General features: G+C 40.1%; 1 protein-coding gene across 3 annotated transcripts; it reads left to right on the forward strand.

Moving 5' to 3' along the window:
• Positions 1-711: 711 nt before the first annotated feature.
• LOC102057432 (arylsulfatase D-like) lies at positions 712-18,449 on the forward strand. Of its 3 annotated transcripts, none has more exons than XM_027815743.2 (11): positions 712-826; positions 3,432-3,533; positions 4,684-4,830; positions 5,797-5,918; positions 7,333-7,455; positions 10,593-11,016; positions 11,743-11,879; positions 13,139-13,273; positions 13,901-14,063; positions 14,351-14,472; positions 15,073-18,449. In XM_027815743.2, exons 2-11 carry the CDS (start codon positions 3,454-3,456, stop codon positions 15,441-15,443), a joined length of 1,824 nt encoding a protein of 607 aa, XP_027671544.2. In that variant the 5' UTR covers positions 712-826; positions 3,432-3,453; the 3' UTR covers positions 15,444-18,449. The 3 variants fall into 3 exon arrangements, with proteins under 3 accessions (XP_027671544.2, XP_055559145.1, XP_055559144.1); XM_055703170.1 differs by lacking the exon at positions 712-826 and adding an exon at positions 923-1,070; XM_055703169.1 differs by lacking the exon at positions 712-826 and adding an exon at positions 1,114-1,298.
• Positions 18,450-20,137: the final 1,688 nt, after the last annotated feature.

Genomic DNA, 20,137 nt, shown 5'->3' on the forward strand with positions numbered 1-20,137 from the left:
TTGCAACCTGGAGAGAGAAACCCAGCACTTCAGAAGGTGCTTTCTTTTTAGCAAATACACAGCAGCAGAGGGCATCAGACAACAAGAAATCCTATTTATATGAGTGACTCTGAAGCACTAAAGGCACAGTGAAGGGGAATGGGAACTGGAAAGGTACAAATTGAGCTGTTATAATATGAGTGGTGATAGGGAAGCAGGCACAGAAAAAAGGAAAACCAGACACATCACTTCTTTGTGCGCTGGCTGGAAGTACTCCAGCATGGAAGTATTGACGTGGGAGAGAGCAGGGCAGGGATCACTTGTGGTGCTGTAACTTGCCTTGGAGGTGTTCCACTAGCAAACCAACCTGAGTGCTGCAATTGGTGATGAACCACCAACTCATAACTACATCTCCCTTCTCTCGTAAGATATGAAAACACTCTTCTTTTTCTTTTTCTTTTTCTTTTTTTTAATAATGAAACAAGAAAATTCTCTGTCAGGAAACCAAGATTCCTGTTTGGTAGCATCTCATGCTGTCCCATAACACTTGGTACAACAGGACTCAAACATGAAAAATCAAGAAAGCGAGCATTAGCCAGCGTGTAACCTTAATTTGTCCCTTCGAGTGATGACAAGAAAACAGGCAGCACTCAGAAGTGAAGCCGAATGACTCACCTCCTGAAAAAGCAAATTCAGGTCTCTTGCCAGCATTTCCTCCCCACGCCCTAAAACTGTTTCTCACTGTGTGTGCAGAGATGACCTTATCATCACTGCAGGCACTTGGGATGCTGGTAAAGTGAAGATATCTGCTCGATTTTTATTTCTACAGACAAAGAATTGCTGCTTCGTAAGTACAGTGATTTTCTGTTTTTCTTGGTGGAAACAAGGAGGGGGTTATGGAGAACTGTTATTTACAGTGCCTTTCATGGGAGTGTCTCAGACTTGGAGGAGGTCCTTTCCTTCCCTTCAGAAATGGTGGTTGGGAAGAAAACATTTTAGCTACCTCTGTGGTGTTCCCCAACCCTCACGTACAGTATGAATGTCACCATTGTGCAAACAGCGGTGGGATGTACAGCTTAAGGGACTCCAGAGTAAGTTGGACCATCCAGCTGCTTGCAAGCTCTGGTATTACACAGCTTTCCTGTGGCAAAGCGCGCATGAGCAGCTAGGGCAGATTTAAGGACTGCTTTCAGAAACAGATGTTAGACACTGCGCTGTAGCAGCAGTCGTGCTGAAAAATTTGGAGTCGTTTTAAGTCAACTAAAACTAAGCTCACGCTCCAGTCTATCAGCTGCCTGCTTTGAGCATAACTTTACCAGGTACTGTATTCCTCCCTTACTATGTTGGGAAACGCATGGGAAAGTTTTAACGGGCATTTGGAAAATTTATTTTGCTTCTCTAGATAAAAATATCTTGAGGAAGTTTTTAAAAGGCATTTTCCTTTACAACAACAGTATTCTCACACAAGCGTGCATATAAAGTGAGAGCTGCGGGCAACATTTTATCATGTCTGGCTTTTATTTTATCTATATCAAGTCTACAAAATAGGAATTTTAAAAGATTTTCTCCTAGACTGAACAGTACCAAATTGAATGGAATTACCGGTAAGACTTTTCACTGAGTGTTGCCAGACTGACACCACAAATATGTACTGACTCAGTACAAATATGTACTGAGTGCATCTAAAAATATGAGTATTTACTCTTATGCAAACTGGCTTGAATTGGGATTTCAGTATCGTGTAGGTATTTTGATAGAAAAGTAAAGACGGATTAAAAAACAGTTCCATCAGTAGAGGAAAAAAGTAAAATATGAAAGATATGCAAGCTATATCTGCATAGATTATTAAAATGGATGAAGAAAGGGATAAAATCTAAACTCCTTTGCGGGGATTAAATAATGGCAGAGGGAGGAAAGAGTTTTACTTTAAGCCAAATTCAGTTCAGATGGCAAAGGGGACTGTCTGCTTGCAGTTTGGCTTAAGTGCCCCTTAAGCAAAAGTGGTCACAAAGAGGTCCCCAGAAAGGCATCCTACCAGCTGCTTGTGGCTGAACCTGGTGGGTGCTTGCTGCTGCCCCAGCTGCCAGGGACCAAGCAAGGAGTTACACTGCCCTGTGGGGACCTGGGCTCCCCCCAGCTTCTCAGGGAGGGGAGGAACAGAGTAGGCTGCTTTCATTGTCCCTCTTGCTCCCACCAGAGCTGCTAGTTCCTCTGACTGGTCTCCCACCACCTTTCACTAAGGAAATGTCTTGACAGGGATAGTATCAGTCAGCGCGGTAACTATTTTCCATATATCACCTGCCAATTCACAGGCAGCTTCTGAGGAAGCTCAGCCTTGAACTCCAGGCTGTGCCTTGAATCAATGTGTCTTTGTTGTGAAGTACAGGCAGTTAGTAACAACCAATTACACAATTAAATCTGAATATTTCCAACTCCCTTTCATTTCAACTGTTTTGGAGGCACACAGTATGTATAAATAAAAGACGGCTGAGGTATCCCCCAGTGTCTTTCCTATACCTACTCGGGATGCAGAAAAGGCACAAATCGAAATGCAGGAAACTGTCTGTAGATAGCGATGCTGCATCAGCATTGGTGCTTGTAAATAAGTGTTTAGAGTGTTTGGATGCCAATTTTCTAAGCCTAGGAATTTAAATTCTCCCATTGAGGCTTACAGTGTTGATGAATAAAATGTAAGAACTATAGATGTTAACTAAGCTGCTAAATACTATCATTTCTGGAAAACAAAATGTGAAACAAGCGTAATTTTAAAAATTCAGATGCTTTGGATAGCTCAAGCAGATATGGGATAGATTTGAAAGGAGTCTATTTAAAAGCCTATGAACCAAGGTCATTTGGCCCTTACTTCAAAGCCTGCAACAGTCTGTCTTGTCCTGGCAGTGGAAGAGAAAGCCCCTGAGGAATCTTTGCAGAAAACTGTGCAGGGAGGGGGAAAATAACACCATACCCTGAGATCTGACACACACAAAGACTGGAAAGGCTCAGCTCAGAGTCAAACCGCAACAGGTCACAAATTCAGTGTCTTCTAAGAAAATGTCATTGTTGGAAGAGGATGACTAGAATTTCTGTAAATAAAGAGATCTCTTCCCAGCCTGAAAGGAAATTTGGCACATTATGTGAAGAAGCAGCAGGCTACTACTGTCTCTGCGATTACAGAAAAATAAATTATATTGAAGACTGGATTTTAAAATCTCTTCTCTTCCTTTCTGAATAATAAGCATTTTTCATACAGCTGAGTCATGTAAGAAAAGAGAATTATTTTACTATTTTAAAATAAACTTCTCTACACAAAAAAAAAAGAAAAATTTCTTTAAGTGACACTAGCAATAAAAATAACATTAATGCCTTTATTCTTCTTCATGAACGAGATGCACTGAAGTAAATAAAACAGAGAATGCTGACAGGCTTTAAGTTTTTATCTATTTTTATTGCAGTGATTACTAGGAAGATGCAAACATGACTAGGCTCTCACTCTTGGTTGTGCAGATTCTGAACACTCCAAATGCAGAAATGGTATGGCAGCTAATATCTTATTGGTAAGAAAAGTTCATGAATTAGTATTATTTCATACTTAGATCTAAAGTGAGATGTTTAATAATGACATAATACTGTATTATAAAAGAGTAGCATTGTTTATACGTAAAGTGTATTCACAATGTGATTTTTTTTGGTTTGTTTTTTTTGTTCTTAAGTTTTTCACAACACAAAGGTTCCAGTCTGGGTGAGAAGGATTTCAGAGGAAGTTGATCTCATTCTCAATTTGTCAGACCAACTTCTAAAAAACATTCCAAGCTAGTAAAGCAAAATCACTTATATGTCACCTGCCACATGTAAATTCCCAAGTAATGAACAAATCTGATTGGAAACAATCAGAAAAGAAGATTTTAAAGTTGCGGTCCTGACATTTTCCTTTTCATGACATCTGTTTGGGTCAATGATCAAAACTTAACACACCCTCTACATCTGGGCAGAGAGTGACCTGGTGTGCAGCCGAGCTCACGTGTGAGGCTCTTCAGCCTTGTGCCGTGGGAGTGAGGAATGGCCAGGTCATGGGCTTCTTTCCTTCCGTTGTCCCATAGGCGGGTTCGTTACCCAGTGCACAGCACCAGTTCACACCCCAAGTCGATGTAGTCCTTATTTCTTTATTCTAGTTTGTGCTAGGTAGGGAGCTAGGTGGCAACCCCCAAATGCCTAGCTCCCCCATTTTCAAAATTATGCTATTTTTACAGTCTAGCATACAAAGACATCAGCCTTCACTCGTTACAAGTTACCCAACTACTTCATTACTTAGTACTCTGTTTCACATTTGTCAAATAATTCTCTCGATTCTCATGTTAATTAGTTCCCATGCTCAGTCTCAACTTCATTTGGGTCTGAGGGATTTCTTGAGTCACTGGCCAACGAGTCGGTAGTCGGGATCTCCCCCTGCCGGAACCACCTTTCCCCTCATTTTGCGAAGCTCATTGCCCGAGCTGAGCTCCCTGTCAGCTCCTCTGTCTTGTGGAGATGCCAACTTTGTGAAGTTCCTTTTCTGAACAAAAGGATTTGTGCTTAGCAGGACCTACGAAGTGCTTGTAACCTGAATTAACCCTTAACAACTCCTTTGCTCTAGTTGTCTTAAAGTCAAACTGCTAACAATACATTCAATTTTATTAATCATTTCATACGACTTCTTCTGTGTTTCAGGACATCACTGGTCACACCCCTGATTTTTGGTCTGCTTCTGCAGCCACCACTTACAGAGCTTTCCATCACACAGCCAAACATTGTCCTGTTGATGGCTGATGATCTCGGCATAGGGGATGTAGGTTGCTATGGGAATGATACTATCAGGTAAGAAAACTAAGCATAAAAGTGAACAGAGCTGGTGTGTTACTTAATGTAAGACTACAATCTCTGCCCATCATCAGCTATTCAAGTTGTCTTTAATTTCGTTTCCTGGAGAAATGGAAAGATTTCACAAGGATGCCATTAATGGTAAATGTAAAGCACTACCAGGATTATATCACAGCCTAGAGGGCGTTCACAGGGCTCTAGCTCTGCTATGTGGAGCTGCTTTACTGTGTGAATATGTCAACTGTCAACTGTTCTTGTGTATTCCTTAATTGTCCAACGCTGAGAAACAGCTAAGCTCTTGCACATGCCTGAAGGTAGAAGTGTTGTCCCCTCTTTCAACATATCAGGCCTCATTATTTCATTTAACTCTGTTTTGCCATTACCTCCCAGTCTCACGGCAAAATAATGTATAAATCACTGCAACAAGCTGTGTTACTTGGAAATACTTCTCTTTTCAGACCCAAGGACATAGAACTTGTCTTCTCTTTGAAAATCATGCCATGGTGTTGCCTGCTGGCTTCCTACCAGCCTATCACCTATTTGAACAAAACCAAATTCAGTATGATCACTCCCTTCACCCAGCGAAGTTCTCAGAATCTCAACCAGATTGGCATGGGTAAATTTCTGATAGGCAGCTGATGATCATAGGTAGCTGATGGGGCTCTGCATGGTGGGCCTCTACTTCAGCATAGCATCATCTCCAAGGCATGAGTTCTCTTTCCAAAAACAGTGGGGCACGTTTCTGCAAGGCCCTTCACAGGACTTGGGAAACAAGAAGGAATGAGTGGCTTAAGATTTTTACAAGTAGCAATTGTTAATAAAGAAGGGGGGGGGGGAGGAAATATTCCTGGCCATCTTCAAATAGAATAAACTTTCCAGAATAAAGGTAAATGTATTATTCCTCAACCTTGTTCCCTTAAAGACTCTCTGAATGAAATATGACAGTGTTGGTTGCATTTTTAGGACACCAAACATCGATGGCCTGGCAAAGGAAGGCGTGAAACTGACCCAACACATCGCTGCAGCTCCACTTTGCACCCCCAGCAGAGCAGCTTTCCTCACTGGCAGATATCCTCTCCGATCAGGTTTGCCTTGAAAAACCAAGCAGCCTTTAAAGATTGCTTTATTGCTGAAGGGAACAATGTTATACAACGGGCACAAAAGAAATGAGGCTGTGCAAACAGGGGGAGTGCCACTGACTTGTCATCTCTTATTGAGGCACAAAAAGATGTGCCAGCTAGGCCTAGTACCTTTGAGGTGGCATCTATATTTATGGGGTGCAATGAACTGACCTGAAGGGAAGCAGAGCAAAGAACCAGCTCTGCAGAGCACCTTGTGCCCCCTCCAGCTCACAACTTTGGTTGCCTTTTGGTGCTCTATTGCACAGATTGCAGTCAGAATGGAGTTAATACAAACTGTTACATTCAAAAAAGTCATTACACAGAACATGAAAAACAACACATTTCTAAAGCACTAGTTACAATATTTTCTGTCATGGGTGACTCCTCATCAGATACCAGAAACAGCTCAGCCCTGCAGGCAGAAGAGTGGATCTATGCAAATGTGTGTCCATTGCCTCCATTCGAGGTGCAGAACAAGTCGTTTACAGTACAGCTTTGTTACCTATGTGTCAGAATTCATCCACCCTATGAAATAACAGTTTGGCAGCTATATTATTTTTCCCAGTTTTGTTTTTGAAGAAAAAATACTATCCGATCAAACTGCATCCCTGATATTAAGAGATATGAAAAACAAATAACTCTACATGTTTCTAACAGCAACTCTCTAATGTTTGTCCTATTGCAAATTATATTGAGTGTCTTCATTTCCAAGGCATTTTGAAGCTGACATGTCATCCTGCTTTTATCATTTTACCACTGAGATAGATAGCTTGAAAATACACATGAGCTTTTCCAGACTCTCTCCCACTATAACAGGGCCAGAGATGTTCAGTATTTGCATGACAGATTGTACTTCACATAACATTGTATTATGGGTTTATGCCAGCATATAATGCTAAATAACAGGGTGTAACCCTGAAGGTGAGAAGACTGTGGTGCTAGATAGCTACTCTGTGGGTTTCAGAAGTCGGACACCAGCCATGCCACTGTGCTGGGAAATCTTGAGTTCCCCAGGCAGTCTTATGCAAGCTGGAATTTGAGGCTGACAGAAGGCTGAAGTCTCCCTACCCTCCTCCCTGCCTCACAGTCACAAGAAGTAAGTACACTCCACACAGTCTGGATGCCACTGTGACATATAAACACTCCTATACAATCGTATAATAATAGATTATTATTATTATTATTAGAGAGAGAGATTATTAATAGACTAGGTATTATATAATAGACTTAACTTTTTCTTAGTCTTGTCCAGAGTCCTAGATTAATTTCCCCAAACAAACAGCATTAGGGTAAACTTTTAACACCATAATATCAATGCAACCAAGAAACAAGTCTATCATTTATACTTACTAAGATTGTTTATTGCTGTGTTTTTTAGGGATGGATGCTGTAAACAACTACCGTGTTATTTTTTGGAATGGAGGCTCCGGAGGACTTCCTCCAAATGAAACCACTTTTGCCAAAATACTGCAGCAGCAAGGCTACAGCACAGGACTAATAGGTATGTGAACACTCCTGAAGATGGCCTAGAATGTGTTTCACCTGCACATCTCACTCAAATAATTTGTTTTTGTTAGCAACTACTCATACCTCAGTTGTAATAATTTTATTTCCCGATTTAAGAATATATTTTAAGAAGAAATCCTGACCAAAAAGAATCTCTTTTAAAACAATAGACATCTGGATAAAGAGAACAATATTAACTGTTGACTTGCTTCAAGCACAGCTGTGGTTGTCAAAATATATAACAGAGAATATGTTAATATTTCTTGAATACTATTCTATCAGGTATACGGTAATTATTGTAATGCGATTTCATTTAAAAAAAAAAAAAACATGAGTACCATTCAAATAAGCATGACAACACTTCATACAGCTCAGAGAATATTCACAGCAAAAGGGAACAGCTGTTACTTAAAACAATATAGCCAGTTCATAATATCACAGGATTTGGCATTTCAAAAACAGAAACAAAACAATTATTTTTCTTTAATAACAGCGTGCCACTGTGGTTCACTGAGTCTTCAGTACAACCCACAAAACATTGCCTCCTTCAGCATTAATGTGAATTCCATTTTACCTTATATTTTATAGGACTTCTTTTTTCTAATACAGTTGTAATTTTTGGTCATGATCCCGTTTCAAATAATTATTTATCTTAGATATGTCACATAGTTCCACAGACTGATAAAACACAAATGTTTCTGAGCTGAATTTTCAGCTATTTGCCCTACCTCATCTGAGCATCTAAATGTCAATATCCAAAATCTGTCTGACACATAAAAATATTGGCTACACAAATAAACTGAATTTACTAGTAGAAGTGTCTGCAGGAATGGATTTGTATTCATTAAGCAAAATAAATCTAAACCATACTAAATCAAGTACAATACTAAATCAAGCCCTCTAAGCATTTTAAGTTCTATATTACTGAATCTTCTTCTCCTAATAGTTTTGTGGTGATATTATTTCAGTTGTTTTAAATAGCTCATAAAAAAGTCCATGTCTATTAGCCAAACACTTCAGCTTGGTTGCAGCATGTAATCACAAACGAAACGAACAGATTCTTCTCCACTTTGCCAAGGGAGTTGTCCTGCAGGGAGGTTGTGCTGCATACCTCCTAGAAGCTAGCTAGCAAACTGGGCTGGCATCTTCCCTGTGGGCATCTTAACTAAAACCGCACTATAGACACCAAAAAGCACCATTTACTTTAACTGAATTGAAAGATTCTGATTAATTGTGCCATAGGGGATGGTGGAAAACACTGGTGATAAGTGATGCAAAAAAAGCAGTAAGAACTTTATATTCAAGTCGTGAATCAAGAAATCTTACACAACATCTGCCCACATCACTGCAGCTGAATGAGAACTAAATAGTCTCACTTGAATCATTTGTGATTGTTTTGCTCTAAGCACAACCAGTTTAGTTGCAAAGTTAAATCCTATTAATAACCTGTAGCTTGATGTGCTAATCAGACTTATTGTTGGGAAATGCTTTGCAGGTTCTTTGTAGTCAGAAAGCCAGTGTTGTATAACATATGCCTTCAAAGATGTATTTATATTATACACTTAGTTTATCTTCTGGAGATTTGAGTCTTCTGTAGCATGTCAGAAGGCTTTATCAAGCTCAGCTGGAGATTTAGGTGCTGAAGTGCATCTGAAGTCCAAGGATACATTAGCTGCACCTGTATTTATGACCAATGCATATATCTATTGATAACAAACCTGTTTCATTCTATAGCTGGCTCTAGTATGTCAAGAGGCAAACTGAGTAGAGATTTTAGCTGAAAGCAACTCATTTACCTAGAACAGAACTTTTACCCCTTCTTTATATTTATATCCACAAAGTAGCATTTTTTTGCCTCTGAAGCAGTTTGTTCTGCTTCTATTGTAATGCACAGCAGTTCTACCGAAACCTACTCAGGGCTGGCTACCAGAATTGGTAACGTAGTGAACCATTTGTTTAGGATAGTATCCTAAGTACACAATTCCTTACTCTACAATAAGAATTTGTTTCAAATTAGTGTTCGAGTAAAATTCTAAAAGCTAATTTTGATCTATAGATCTTGTATCCAAGGCCTGCATTACATCAGAGGTCATAAAATGCAATTAAACTACATCTCTCTGATGACAGGTAGATTTTGGTCGCTTGACTCAGATATTCACAAGCCTCAGAGTTTGAGCCAAATGAACCAACTTGTTACAGCTCTGTGTAAGTGCCTAACCAGTCTGTTTGAACAGACTGGAGGGGAAGCAAAAGTGTGATTTTGATGTGCCATTCATCGTAATAGTGGACATATATCCATAATAAAGATTAAATTGTATTGCAAAAGGTCAGGGTATGTTCCTTTATATATATAAAGACTTCAGTACTTAAAAGAAGGTGGCTTAAACTTCTTAAAATGTGATTAAATACAAATAAATGGCAAAAATATTTATAAAAAAAAAGCCTTTTGTTCTCATCCAGTATATGGAGTTATTATTTTCAGCAGAGTTACTTACATATGTACAGCTTCACGAGAAATCTGATCTCCTGAGCTCAAGTTCTGGATCTGCTGGTTTGTCTGGCAAACCCACTGCTGAGCTGCCAGTTATTCGACTACTCTGTCCATAGCTTCCCTTATCAGTCTGGCACCAACACGTCTCTGAGTGTTGCCGTAGTCCTGACATGAAGCCATTCAAAACATTCCAGAAGAAAGTCTGCATAACCTTGAAGGTAAACAATAGAGCAATGTTATTTTGCTCTGTGCTTACAAAAGGACTTCCTCCTTTTCTCTACCTGACAGGTCTCCACGAAAGCTGTACATTTTTGCTCGGTTCTGAGAATCTGAATTTTTCTTGGTTTCTAGTTTCCTAGTTTCTAGTGTCCAGGTTTTTACATTTGATCAAAACTGCAGGGCGTGAATGTGTGTACAGAGCACCAATAACTCTGTCAATAATTTATAACTTGTAGAGGTTTACCTTCAACAATTATAAGATATATCCCATTATATTACTACATACTCAGTACATATGTGTAGGATGAAGAAGTTCTCACAAGCAGGGGGAAAAAGCAACCATTTTTTTAGAAATGTTTTGTATGAGGAAAAGCCTCTTATTAAATATTATCTCTTTACATTTTAATAATCTGTACTTTCAGGGAAGTGGCATCAAGGTGTTAACTGCGAATCCCGCAATGACCATTGTCATCACCCTTTAAACCACGGCTTTGACTATTTTTATGGGATGCCTTTTACGCTAATAAGTGACTGCCAACCAACGGAAACACCAGAGATGGACAGAGCTTTTAGAAGGAAACTCTGGCTTTCCACTCAGGTGGTTGGCCTCATTACACTCACCGCTGCCCTGGGAAGACTGACCGGCTTGATTTCAGTCCACTGGAAAATACTGACATGCCTTGCTGGGTTTAGTCTCCTGTTCTTTGTATCCTGGTTCTCAAGTTATGGGTTTGTACGTTACTGGAACTGCATTATGATGAGAAACCACGAAGTTACTGAGCAGCCAATGGTGACAGACAGGACTACGTCCCTCATCTTGAGAGAGTCCATTTCATTTATTGAAAGGTAAAGTGCATTTCCCTTGATCACAATTTTCTGGTTTTTTCATGTCTTGCAACTATTAAATGGCACTTTCCCATGTAAGGTTTTTGTAATATTACATAAGATTAGAAGTACTATTATGCCTCTTAATTATTAATACTATGAACAATTATATAATATTATTAAATAAAAAAATTAGCTGCTGCTTAAGGTTGTCCATTATTCCTAGCTTCACTAAAGCTAATAACGTTCCCACATTTCCATGGATTGGATTCAGTATTTCCAGGCTATTTGAGGAAATACGTATTTCTATCAATGACACCAACATTGCAGCTCTAAGGGATGGCAGCTGATGACAGAAATGCATGTGTAGGCTGGGGAAGGAGAATTACAGCTGTGATGTAGCCTTGCCATACAGACTGATAGGTGGGAAACAGCTGGCAGGAGATGAACCTGCTTTGTTTCAGTAGCGCAGTGGTGGTTTGCAATAGCAGAATGTGGAGCTTCAATCTGGAACTTTTCTATCGATGATTCAGGGAAAAAAAGAGGGTCATTTTATATAAGCTAAACATTATTTTATCACACAGATCCTAATCACTGGGTTTTAATACCTTGCAAAGTAAGATGTTTCTGAAGCAATTGTTGAAATGTATATACGCAAATCATAATGCCATTTGCCATTACAACTGACCTCTGTTTGAATTGAAAACCTTCCTCCATAATAATAAAGTGTTGATTTCTGTTTTTTAGAAATAAACACAAGCCATTCCTCCTCTTTCTTTCCTTTTTGCACTCCCACACCCCTCTCCTCACCACAGAGAGGTTTCTTGGGAGGAGCAGCCATGGCTTATATGGAGACAACGTGGAGGAGATGGACTGGATGGTGGGTAAGTCACCACAGCAAATAACAATGTCTCCAACTACCTAATACCTAGGTCTGAATATATAATAAAAATGCAGTTGTTATTAAAAGAACAAAGAAGATAATTAAAAACAAGAAGGAAAAAACTTCTAAGCTTTTCATGAACATTTGCCAATCTTGAATGAACACTCTTGGCTTACAGTGTTGGCATTTTATTTCCTCCAGTCTTAGACCAAATGAGTCTTTCTGTTCACTCAGGGTTTTTTTTTTGTTTAGTGTTTATGAGTTTTAATCATATCCCCTTGGCTTCTGTCAAAGAGCTCTTCTGCTCTTCTTACTAAGTAAGTGAGAATTATTTAATTTTCTGTGATATTAAAGATCAGGTAACTTCATCTTCTTATGGTCATGTCCTATCTATTTCTATGTAGGAGACATCAGAAGGTGATAAAACTGAAAAGCAAATTAATTCTAGGTGTAAACCAGCAGGCTATTTCTCTGTGCTGCGTTCAGCCAAGTATTGCTTATTTTTCAGCCCCATTCATTAATCCAGAAATGTCTGTAAATGCTAATGACTATACCCCCAGAAATTAGATTAATGTTATTTTTCAGCCTGTTTTTTGCAGGGGAAGGAGAATTATTTATAATCCAGTCATAGTGGAGGAAAAGTAACCATATTTGCATAAGGGATAAGAATCATGTACACATACAGAAAGAATTGGGTTTCAGTCCTACCTGTCAAACGCTTACACACCACAAATATAATTTAGAACACCAGAAACAGCTCAGGAATTACTTTTAAATAAAAAAGAACTACATTATTAATGTATATGATATCCAACCAGTAATTTAATGCAAATACTAACTGTGGGCTAGACAATATAAGATAAGGGTACATGACAATTTTTCTTCATTATTCATGACAGCCACCACTGATGCAGAATCTAACTTTTGGGGGCCTTGGGTTATGCTTTGTTTTCATATTTTTACAGCACGTAGCACTTCTACCCTTTACAATACAGGCTTCTGGTCTGTGACTGTGGTTGTTGCACTCTTGTTATAATACCAGTAACAGAGGGGTTACAGCACATACACATTTTCTGTGCTTTTACAGACAGTGAAATCACAACTACAAATCTTGATCTTAAAAAACTCTTCTTTAAAACTAAGCAGCCCTACATACATAAGAAATTACATTGACGAATGTAATTCAAGTCAGAGACTAAAATTTATGTAGTGTAAGCAATATTTTTGCTTTTTAATACACACATATTCCTGTTTTTACAGGCCAGGTTCTAGGTGCTATTGACAAAGAAGGCTTGAAAAATACTACGCTAGTTTACTTTGCCTCTGATCATGGTGGATGGCTGGAAAGACAAGAAGGCAAAAGGCAGCTGGGTGGCTGGAATGGAATATACAGAGGTAAGAGCTGTCAGGGATGGTGACAACCCAGCAGCAATGAGTAAAGTACTCAGGACACCCCTAAAGCTTAGATAAGACTGTACAATCAAGTAGTAACAGTGCTTTATCATTGAGAATCAATCAAACTAGGCATATTTAAAATTAAGACAATTCTAGCCTGTACAGGTGTTTTTTATAAGCATGAATTCTCAAACTGTCATTTCCTCATGAGACAACTGATCGCAAGTTAATTTTTGTTAAGGTTATGTAACTTCTCATTAAATATAAGTTGCATCTTGTATCTGAACCCTCGATTTGACTACAACAGGTACATTGTAGGACTGTAAAAGAAAGAGGCTGGGAAATCACTTCATGCCTGAGACTTTATCCACCCTAAGTTCTTACAAAGTGTTTGTAAAACAATAGAGGGCAGTAAGTATGTTAAGTCACTCGAGTAGTCGGATATAGTGAACATACGTTCACTGATGCTGAGGAGAAGGAACTTAGTGGTAAAAACAAAAGGGTAAGGAAGGCTCATAAAGGTAATAGCTTATGATAATGCAATAACATTTGTGTAATGTTTCTCTTTATTTTAAATTAACATATTTTTTTTCTTTTTCTTTTTCTTTTTCTTTTTTTTAATGAAAGGTGGAAAAGCTATGGGAGGCTGGGAAGGAGGAATCCGTGTCCCAGGGATATTCAGGTGGCCAGGAGTGTTACCTGCAGGTGCAGTCATAGATGAACCTACAAGCCTTATGGATATTTATCCTACAGTAGTTCATCTGGCTGGAGGGGTACTACCCCAGGACAGGTACAAACAAGTGTCTTTATTCCTCCTTCTCTCCCCAAACAATGGAAATTCTAGTTTGGAAACACATTCTAAAAGTCTGTCATTTTCTTTTTTGCTCCTGCTCCTTTTCTAGACACATAAGTGTTACCACAGCTCAGTCACCTCTTCTCTACATTTGAGATTCAGCATCTACCTGCAATCTTCTACAAGTGCCTGCCTTGTTCAGAGCTGCCAGTTCCAGCAAGAGTGTGCAGCAGGGATGCAGTCCTGTGCACCTTACCTCAGACAGTCTCTGTTTTTTCTGCTAGGGTGATTGATGGCCGGGATCTGATGCCTTTACTGCAAGGAACAGTTGAGCATTCAGAGCACGAGTTCCTCTTTCATTACTGCGGCATTCACCTACATGCTGTGCGGTGGCACCAGAAGGACAGTGAGTACAGAACTTCTTTCCCAAAAATTAGGCTCAGTCTATGGGAGGGCACATTTGTCTAACACATTTTTTTCTGGGATTGCAGCTTTCCAAGCAGTTTCAGGTGTGTGTGGTAAAGAACTTACTAGCATTGCCTGCGCTGCATGGCACCGTTTGTTCGTGGCTTCAAGGCCTGTGGTGTCCCAGGCAGGCTACTGGAGCTCAGGATAGGTCTCACCCACCTATTTGAATGCAAGGCCTGGGGAGTCCATGCCCTTCTTGTCTCATGGAGAAGTCCTTGCCTCAGCTCTTTGTCTGTCCTTCTGCTACCTTAACAAGGAAGCAAGCCATGGGAACTCCAAATTATTTTTTAATGTCTTCATAAAAACCAAAGTGAAAAATAACTGATATTTGCTGAAAATGTTGGGGAAATTTCAAAATCATTTTATATTATTGGTTTAATTCTGTGGCACTTAAATTTAGATGAAATTACGACACTATATCAACTAGTAAGCACAGAGCTGAAGTGCAACCAGAAATGAACTTTAGAAAAACATTCACACTTCTAATGCCTTGTGATAACCACCAAGATCATTGCAAGCCTTCTTTCTTTCCTGCCAGGTGGAGCCATCTGGAAGGCTCATTATGTGACCCCCATCTTCCATCCTCTTGGAGCTGGGGCTTGTTATGATAGAGGATTTTGCCCATGTTCTGGGGAAGGCGTGACCCATCATGACCCTCCATTGCTGTTTGATCTCTCGCGAGACCCTTCTGAAGCCAAACCTCTGTTGGCTGACACCGAGCCCCACTTTGACACTGTAATAGAGAAGATTGGAAAAGCCATAGAAGAGCATCGGAAAACACTGACTCCAGTCCCAGAGCAGCTCTCTGTGTACAATGTGGTGTGGAAGCCATGGCTGCAGCCATGCTGTGGGACATTCCCATTTTGTTGGTGTGATAAGGAAGGTGATAATAAACTTGACAACCTATAAAGGAAAGAACCAGTTACTTCCTCAAAAGTGTTCTTAAATCAAGAGTGTTTTCTTTGGGGATGTTGATTGGTGGGTTGGTTGGTTGTTTTAATTGAGCCTCTATATGAGAATCGCTCCTATAAATGGCACAGTATTTGGTAAATGTGGCTTGAGATGGGACACTCTCAGGGAGGGATCAAGACAAAATGATCTGAAGAACATGTTTTAACTTATATCTGCTGACAACTGAATGAATAGTTCAAATGCACTGAAGCAGGCCAAGATCAGAGTGTACAAATAATGATGTAACATGTTTTGTTGTTTATGAATGTATACTTAGAAGCTTCACTTTGGTTTTTTGTTCTAAGGAATTTCTAAGTGATTCCTGAACTGAGGTCTCCCTTAATTTTCTTATCCTTACTGGTGATGCATAAGATGCCCCTATAATAATTTTTTGCAGACTACTGCTTCCAAAATAATTCAAAAACAGTTCTGACCACAGTTTTTCACAGAATCACCTTTAAAGGTAACTTCCTTCTTTCCTTGTAGCTAGCCCTTCCAGCACCAGTGATGGTGGCAGCTGATCAGTCTGGGGCTTCTAGATCAGGAGAAATTGCCTGGGTGAGGCATAAAGCTCGGAAACATGACAAGCTGGGTAACGGCTCTCTTCACTTTCTGGTAAGGGTGGGACTCCCCTGACTGGAGTCAGTCTCTTTTGACGGAGAACACAAAAGGGAAAGGATTTTCCGTTTCCAAAGTTCCCATTGCACCCAGCTCCCTAAGCAGCCCTTGCAAGGTCATAGTGGCCTTGATGGCCACAGAAGTGCCACACTGATAGCAACTTCAGTCATTTAGGCACAGGATTGCATGTTACCTTGCTGCCCATATCTCAGTCATAAACTGGTTCCTGCTAAAAAGTAATAGGACTCTTTGAAAGATGCCCAACAATAATTATGAAAACAAACAAACACTAATTTTCTATGAAAAAAAGACATGCACAATTAAGGTATTTCTTGATTCACAAGTTAACATTTTCGTTCCACCAAGCAGCTAGAGTTACTTAGATTTATCTCATTGCTGCTGTTCTTCCTTTTGCCTCAGTTCTTTCCTACTTTGTGCTGTAATAGTTGTTCCTGTTAAAGTGGCCTTGCAGGCAATGCCTTTCATTGTAGGGTATAAGATATATTTCTTCACATAAACAAATTTACACTGATATATCTGAATAAGTAGGTATCTGAGGACACTATTTGCCCATTTGCTTTATTTCACGTTTTTACTAGGTTTCTAACTGTTATGCTAGGACCTGTTTCTATTGTTCATCTCTTTTGCTAAATGTTTGGTTTATTTTGGTTTTATTTCCTCCCTTCTTTCCCACAATTCAGCCACCAGGAAATCTGCAGGTAAACAAAGCCTTACAGCTTAAAAGAAAGTTTTATTTTGTGCTGTGACTTCAGGTATTTCACAGACGGTTATAATTCACCCAGATGTTTCATCAGTGCTATTGATGAGAAAGGCGCTCAGCCTTATTGTGAAAACTTTCACCATACTGTTACAGCCTGATGGTGCACCTCGCTTTGCATTTACAGTACCAGCAATTAATCATCGGGAACCCTCAACGCGTTTTCACTGGACTGTGTTGCCACAGGGCGTGTTAAACAGCCCCACCATGTGTTAAATGTCTGCAGCAAAGCCTCAGTCCTATGCGCAAAATGTACCCGCAGGTTTTGATCTACCACTATATGGATGACATTTTAGTATCAGCATCGGCATCCTCATTGGTCACTCAGGCTGTGATGGACCTAAGATGATCATTAAGCAGCGCCGACCTCTGTACAGCAGAGGAAAAGGTCCAAACTCAAGTGCCATGGAAATATCTCTGATGGAAAATTGTTGTGACAGCTATTCTTCCTTAACCTTTACACCTTGCTACAAATGTCAGAACACTCAATGACCTGCAAAAGCTACCAGGTGCTATCAATTGGGTGCAACCATATCTGGGAATAACTACATGAGACCTGGGACTTTTTCTTACCCTGTTAAAAGGAGACTCTAATTTGTTGTCGCCATGTACACTCACCTTTGAGGCAGAAAGGCTTTGCAAACCATAACTACCAACATACAGGAGCATCAGAGTCATCATATACTAACTTTGCCTGTTTTGTTGGTTTTGATTTATAATGCATTTCAGCCTTATGCTCTTGTTTCAATGGACACCAGGATCCACTGAGAATTTTGGAGCGGATCTTTTTGCCTCACTCTTTTTCCAAAACATTGACAACTCTTATTGACATGTTGGTGCTCCTCATTCAAAAGGATTGACATCATCTGTAGGAACTTATGGCCAGGGACCCAGCCACCATTTTATGCCTTTGGCCAAACAGGACGTTGATTTTTGAGTTAAGAAAGCCTCTCACTACAGTCTGCTTTGGCTGACTTTAGTGGAACCATTGCCTTTTCTATTCCTTGGCATAAATTGCTTCACCCTTTAACTGATTTACCCTTACAATTGAAATTGCATATTTTTCATGTACCTATCCCAAATGCCCTGACTGTTTTTATCAATGGCTCAGGGCCTTCAGGAAAAGCTGTGTTGTGTCATGGAAAAATGAGCGAGGGTACTGGGACTCAGACATCACCTTTGTTACTGGCTCTACACAAATAGTGGCATTATCTGCAGCTGTTTGTGCCTTTACATTGTTCAAACAATCTTTAAACTTATTTGCAGATTCTTTATATGTTGTAGGAATAGTGCATGTATTACAACATTCATTTTTAAAAACAGTTTCTAACCAACAGTTATTTGTTTTGTTGAAGCATCTTTTGTTCCTATTGGAGCATCGCTGTCATGACTATTTTGTTTTACATGTGCAGTCACACACCTCATTGCCTGGTCCCATTGTTGAAGGCAGTAAGGTGGAGGACTTTTTTACCACAGCTGTTGTTACCCCCAGTGCTTATCAACATGCTAAGCTTTCACATGACTCGTTTCACCAAAATGCTAAGGTGCTACAACGTTCGTGTCGCCTGACATGAGAACAGGACCAGGAGATTGTGAGGGGCTGTCCCAACTGTCAAAACTTCAGCCTTTTACCCCTTTATCCCAGTGTTAATCCTCATGGCCTCCAAGCCAGTGAAATTTGGCAAACTGATGTCACACATATTCCCTCATTTGGGAATCTTAATTATATTCATGTTTTGGTTGACACTTTTTCCCACTATGTTTTTGCCACTGCTCACACTGGGGAGAAAAGCCGTGACACTTGCCATCATTGGGTTGCTTGTTTTGCGACCATGGGAGTTCCTGCTCAAATTAAAACCAACAGTGGCCCAGCATATATAGCACAATGCATCCACCTGTTCTTGCAAAACTGGGGCATCACCCATGTGATGGGCATTCCCCACTCACCCACTGGACAGGCCGTTGTTGAATGAAGTCATCAGTCTCTTAAAGGCATGCTGTAAAAACAAAAAAGGGGGAATAGCCCAGGTACCTCACCACCCAAACAACTGTGGAAAGCTCTACATGTGATCAATTTTTCAAACTGCTCTTCTAAGCATAGCGCTGTGCATAAATTTTCCCTTGTCCTGCTTGGTGGGAACTGCCCTGGGTCCTCTGCAAAGACCCAGAAACTAACCAATGGAGCATTCCAGTAGGATTAATAATGTGGGGAAAAGGGTATGCTTGTGCCTCTACAGATCAAGGGCCTTGGTGGATCCCCACTAGGCTCATTTGACCATCTGATCATAGACTTCCTACCAGCAACGAGCCAGAGAACAAGCCAGAATAATGCAAACAGATTAACGCAGCTAGTTTGGCCCTTGAAAAATTATTGATTGATGTACAACCAGTACGACGTGCCACTTTGCAAAATAGAGCTGACACTAATTTTTTGGTATTAGCTCATGGGCATGGATATGAGGAGTCTGATGGAATGTGCTGTATGAATTTGGGTGATAATTCAGTATCAATTCATCAAAGTTTGAAACAGCTGTATGATTCGACGTCTAAGTTGAAGGAAGATTCTGGATGGAATCCTTTTGAAGGTTGGGATTGGACCCTAGAATTAGGTCCTTGGATACAAAATATATTAATGTGTGGGTCTGTTATATTGCTAAGGTTTTTGGCCGTTGCTGTATGTCTACAGTGCTTGATGAACCTGATGCGAGACGTGATCGTAGCTACGACACAGCCTTAACCTTATCCAATTTAACAAACAGCAAAAGGGGAATTGTAAGGGTCGAAAGTAAGTTGACCTTGTAGAGAAACAAGGCTGAATTGGCAGAACTGTTAGCGAACAGATAAGTGGCCAAATTTGGCAGTGAAACTGCAAGCACATGAACAGCTCATAATGAGCAACTGCTTTGCTACACATAGACAAATTCCCAGGTGCTTTGCTACACGTAGGCACATTCCAGGGCAGAACTTGAGTAGACAAGTGATTGCATATAACCAGCACTTATGTATGCAATAAACAACCTCACTTCTTCACTGACTTGGGATCTGTGCCTTCATATGCCACAGAAACCCAGTCTCCTGCCAGGACCAGCTGTGGTCATGGTGTCAGCAGGAGCTGCCTTCCTATAGGATATGGTCTGCCAAGATGGGCAGAGCTGTGGTGGTGCTTCCTGGGTGTCAAAGGGTGGGCATCTGCTGGAAGTCAGGGCTCCAGCACAGTCACAGTGTGGCTCCAAGGTTTGCAACATGCAACAGTGGT

The sequence above is a fragment of the Falco cherrug genome, chromosome 2 (genome assembly GCF_023634085.1).
Source record: "Falco cherrug isolate bFalChe1 chromosome 2, bFalChe1.pri, whole genome shotgun sequence".
In the NCBI taxonomy this organism is placed as follows: Eukaryota; Metazoa; Chordata; class Aves; order Falconiformes; family Falconidae; genus Falco; species Falco cherrug.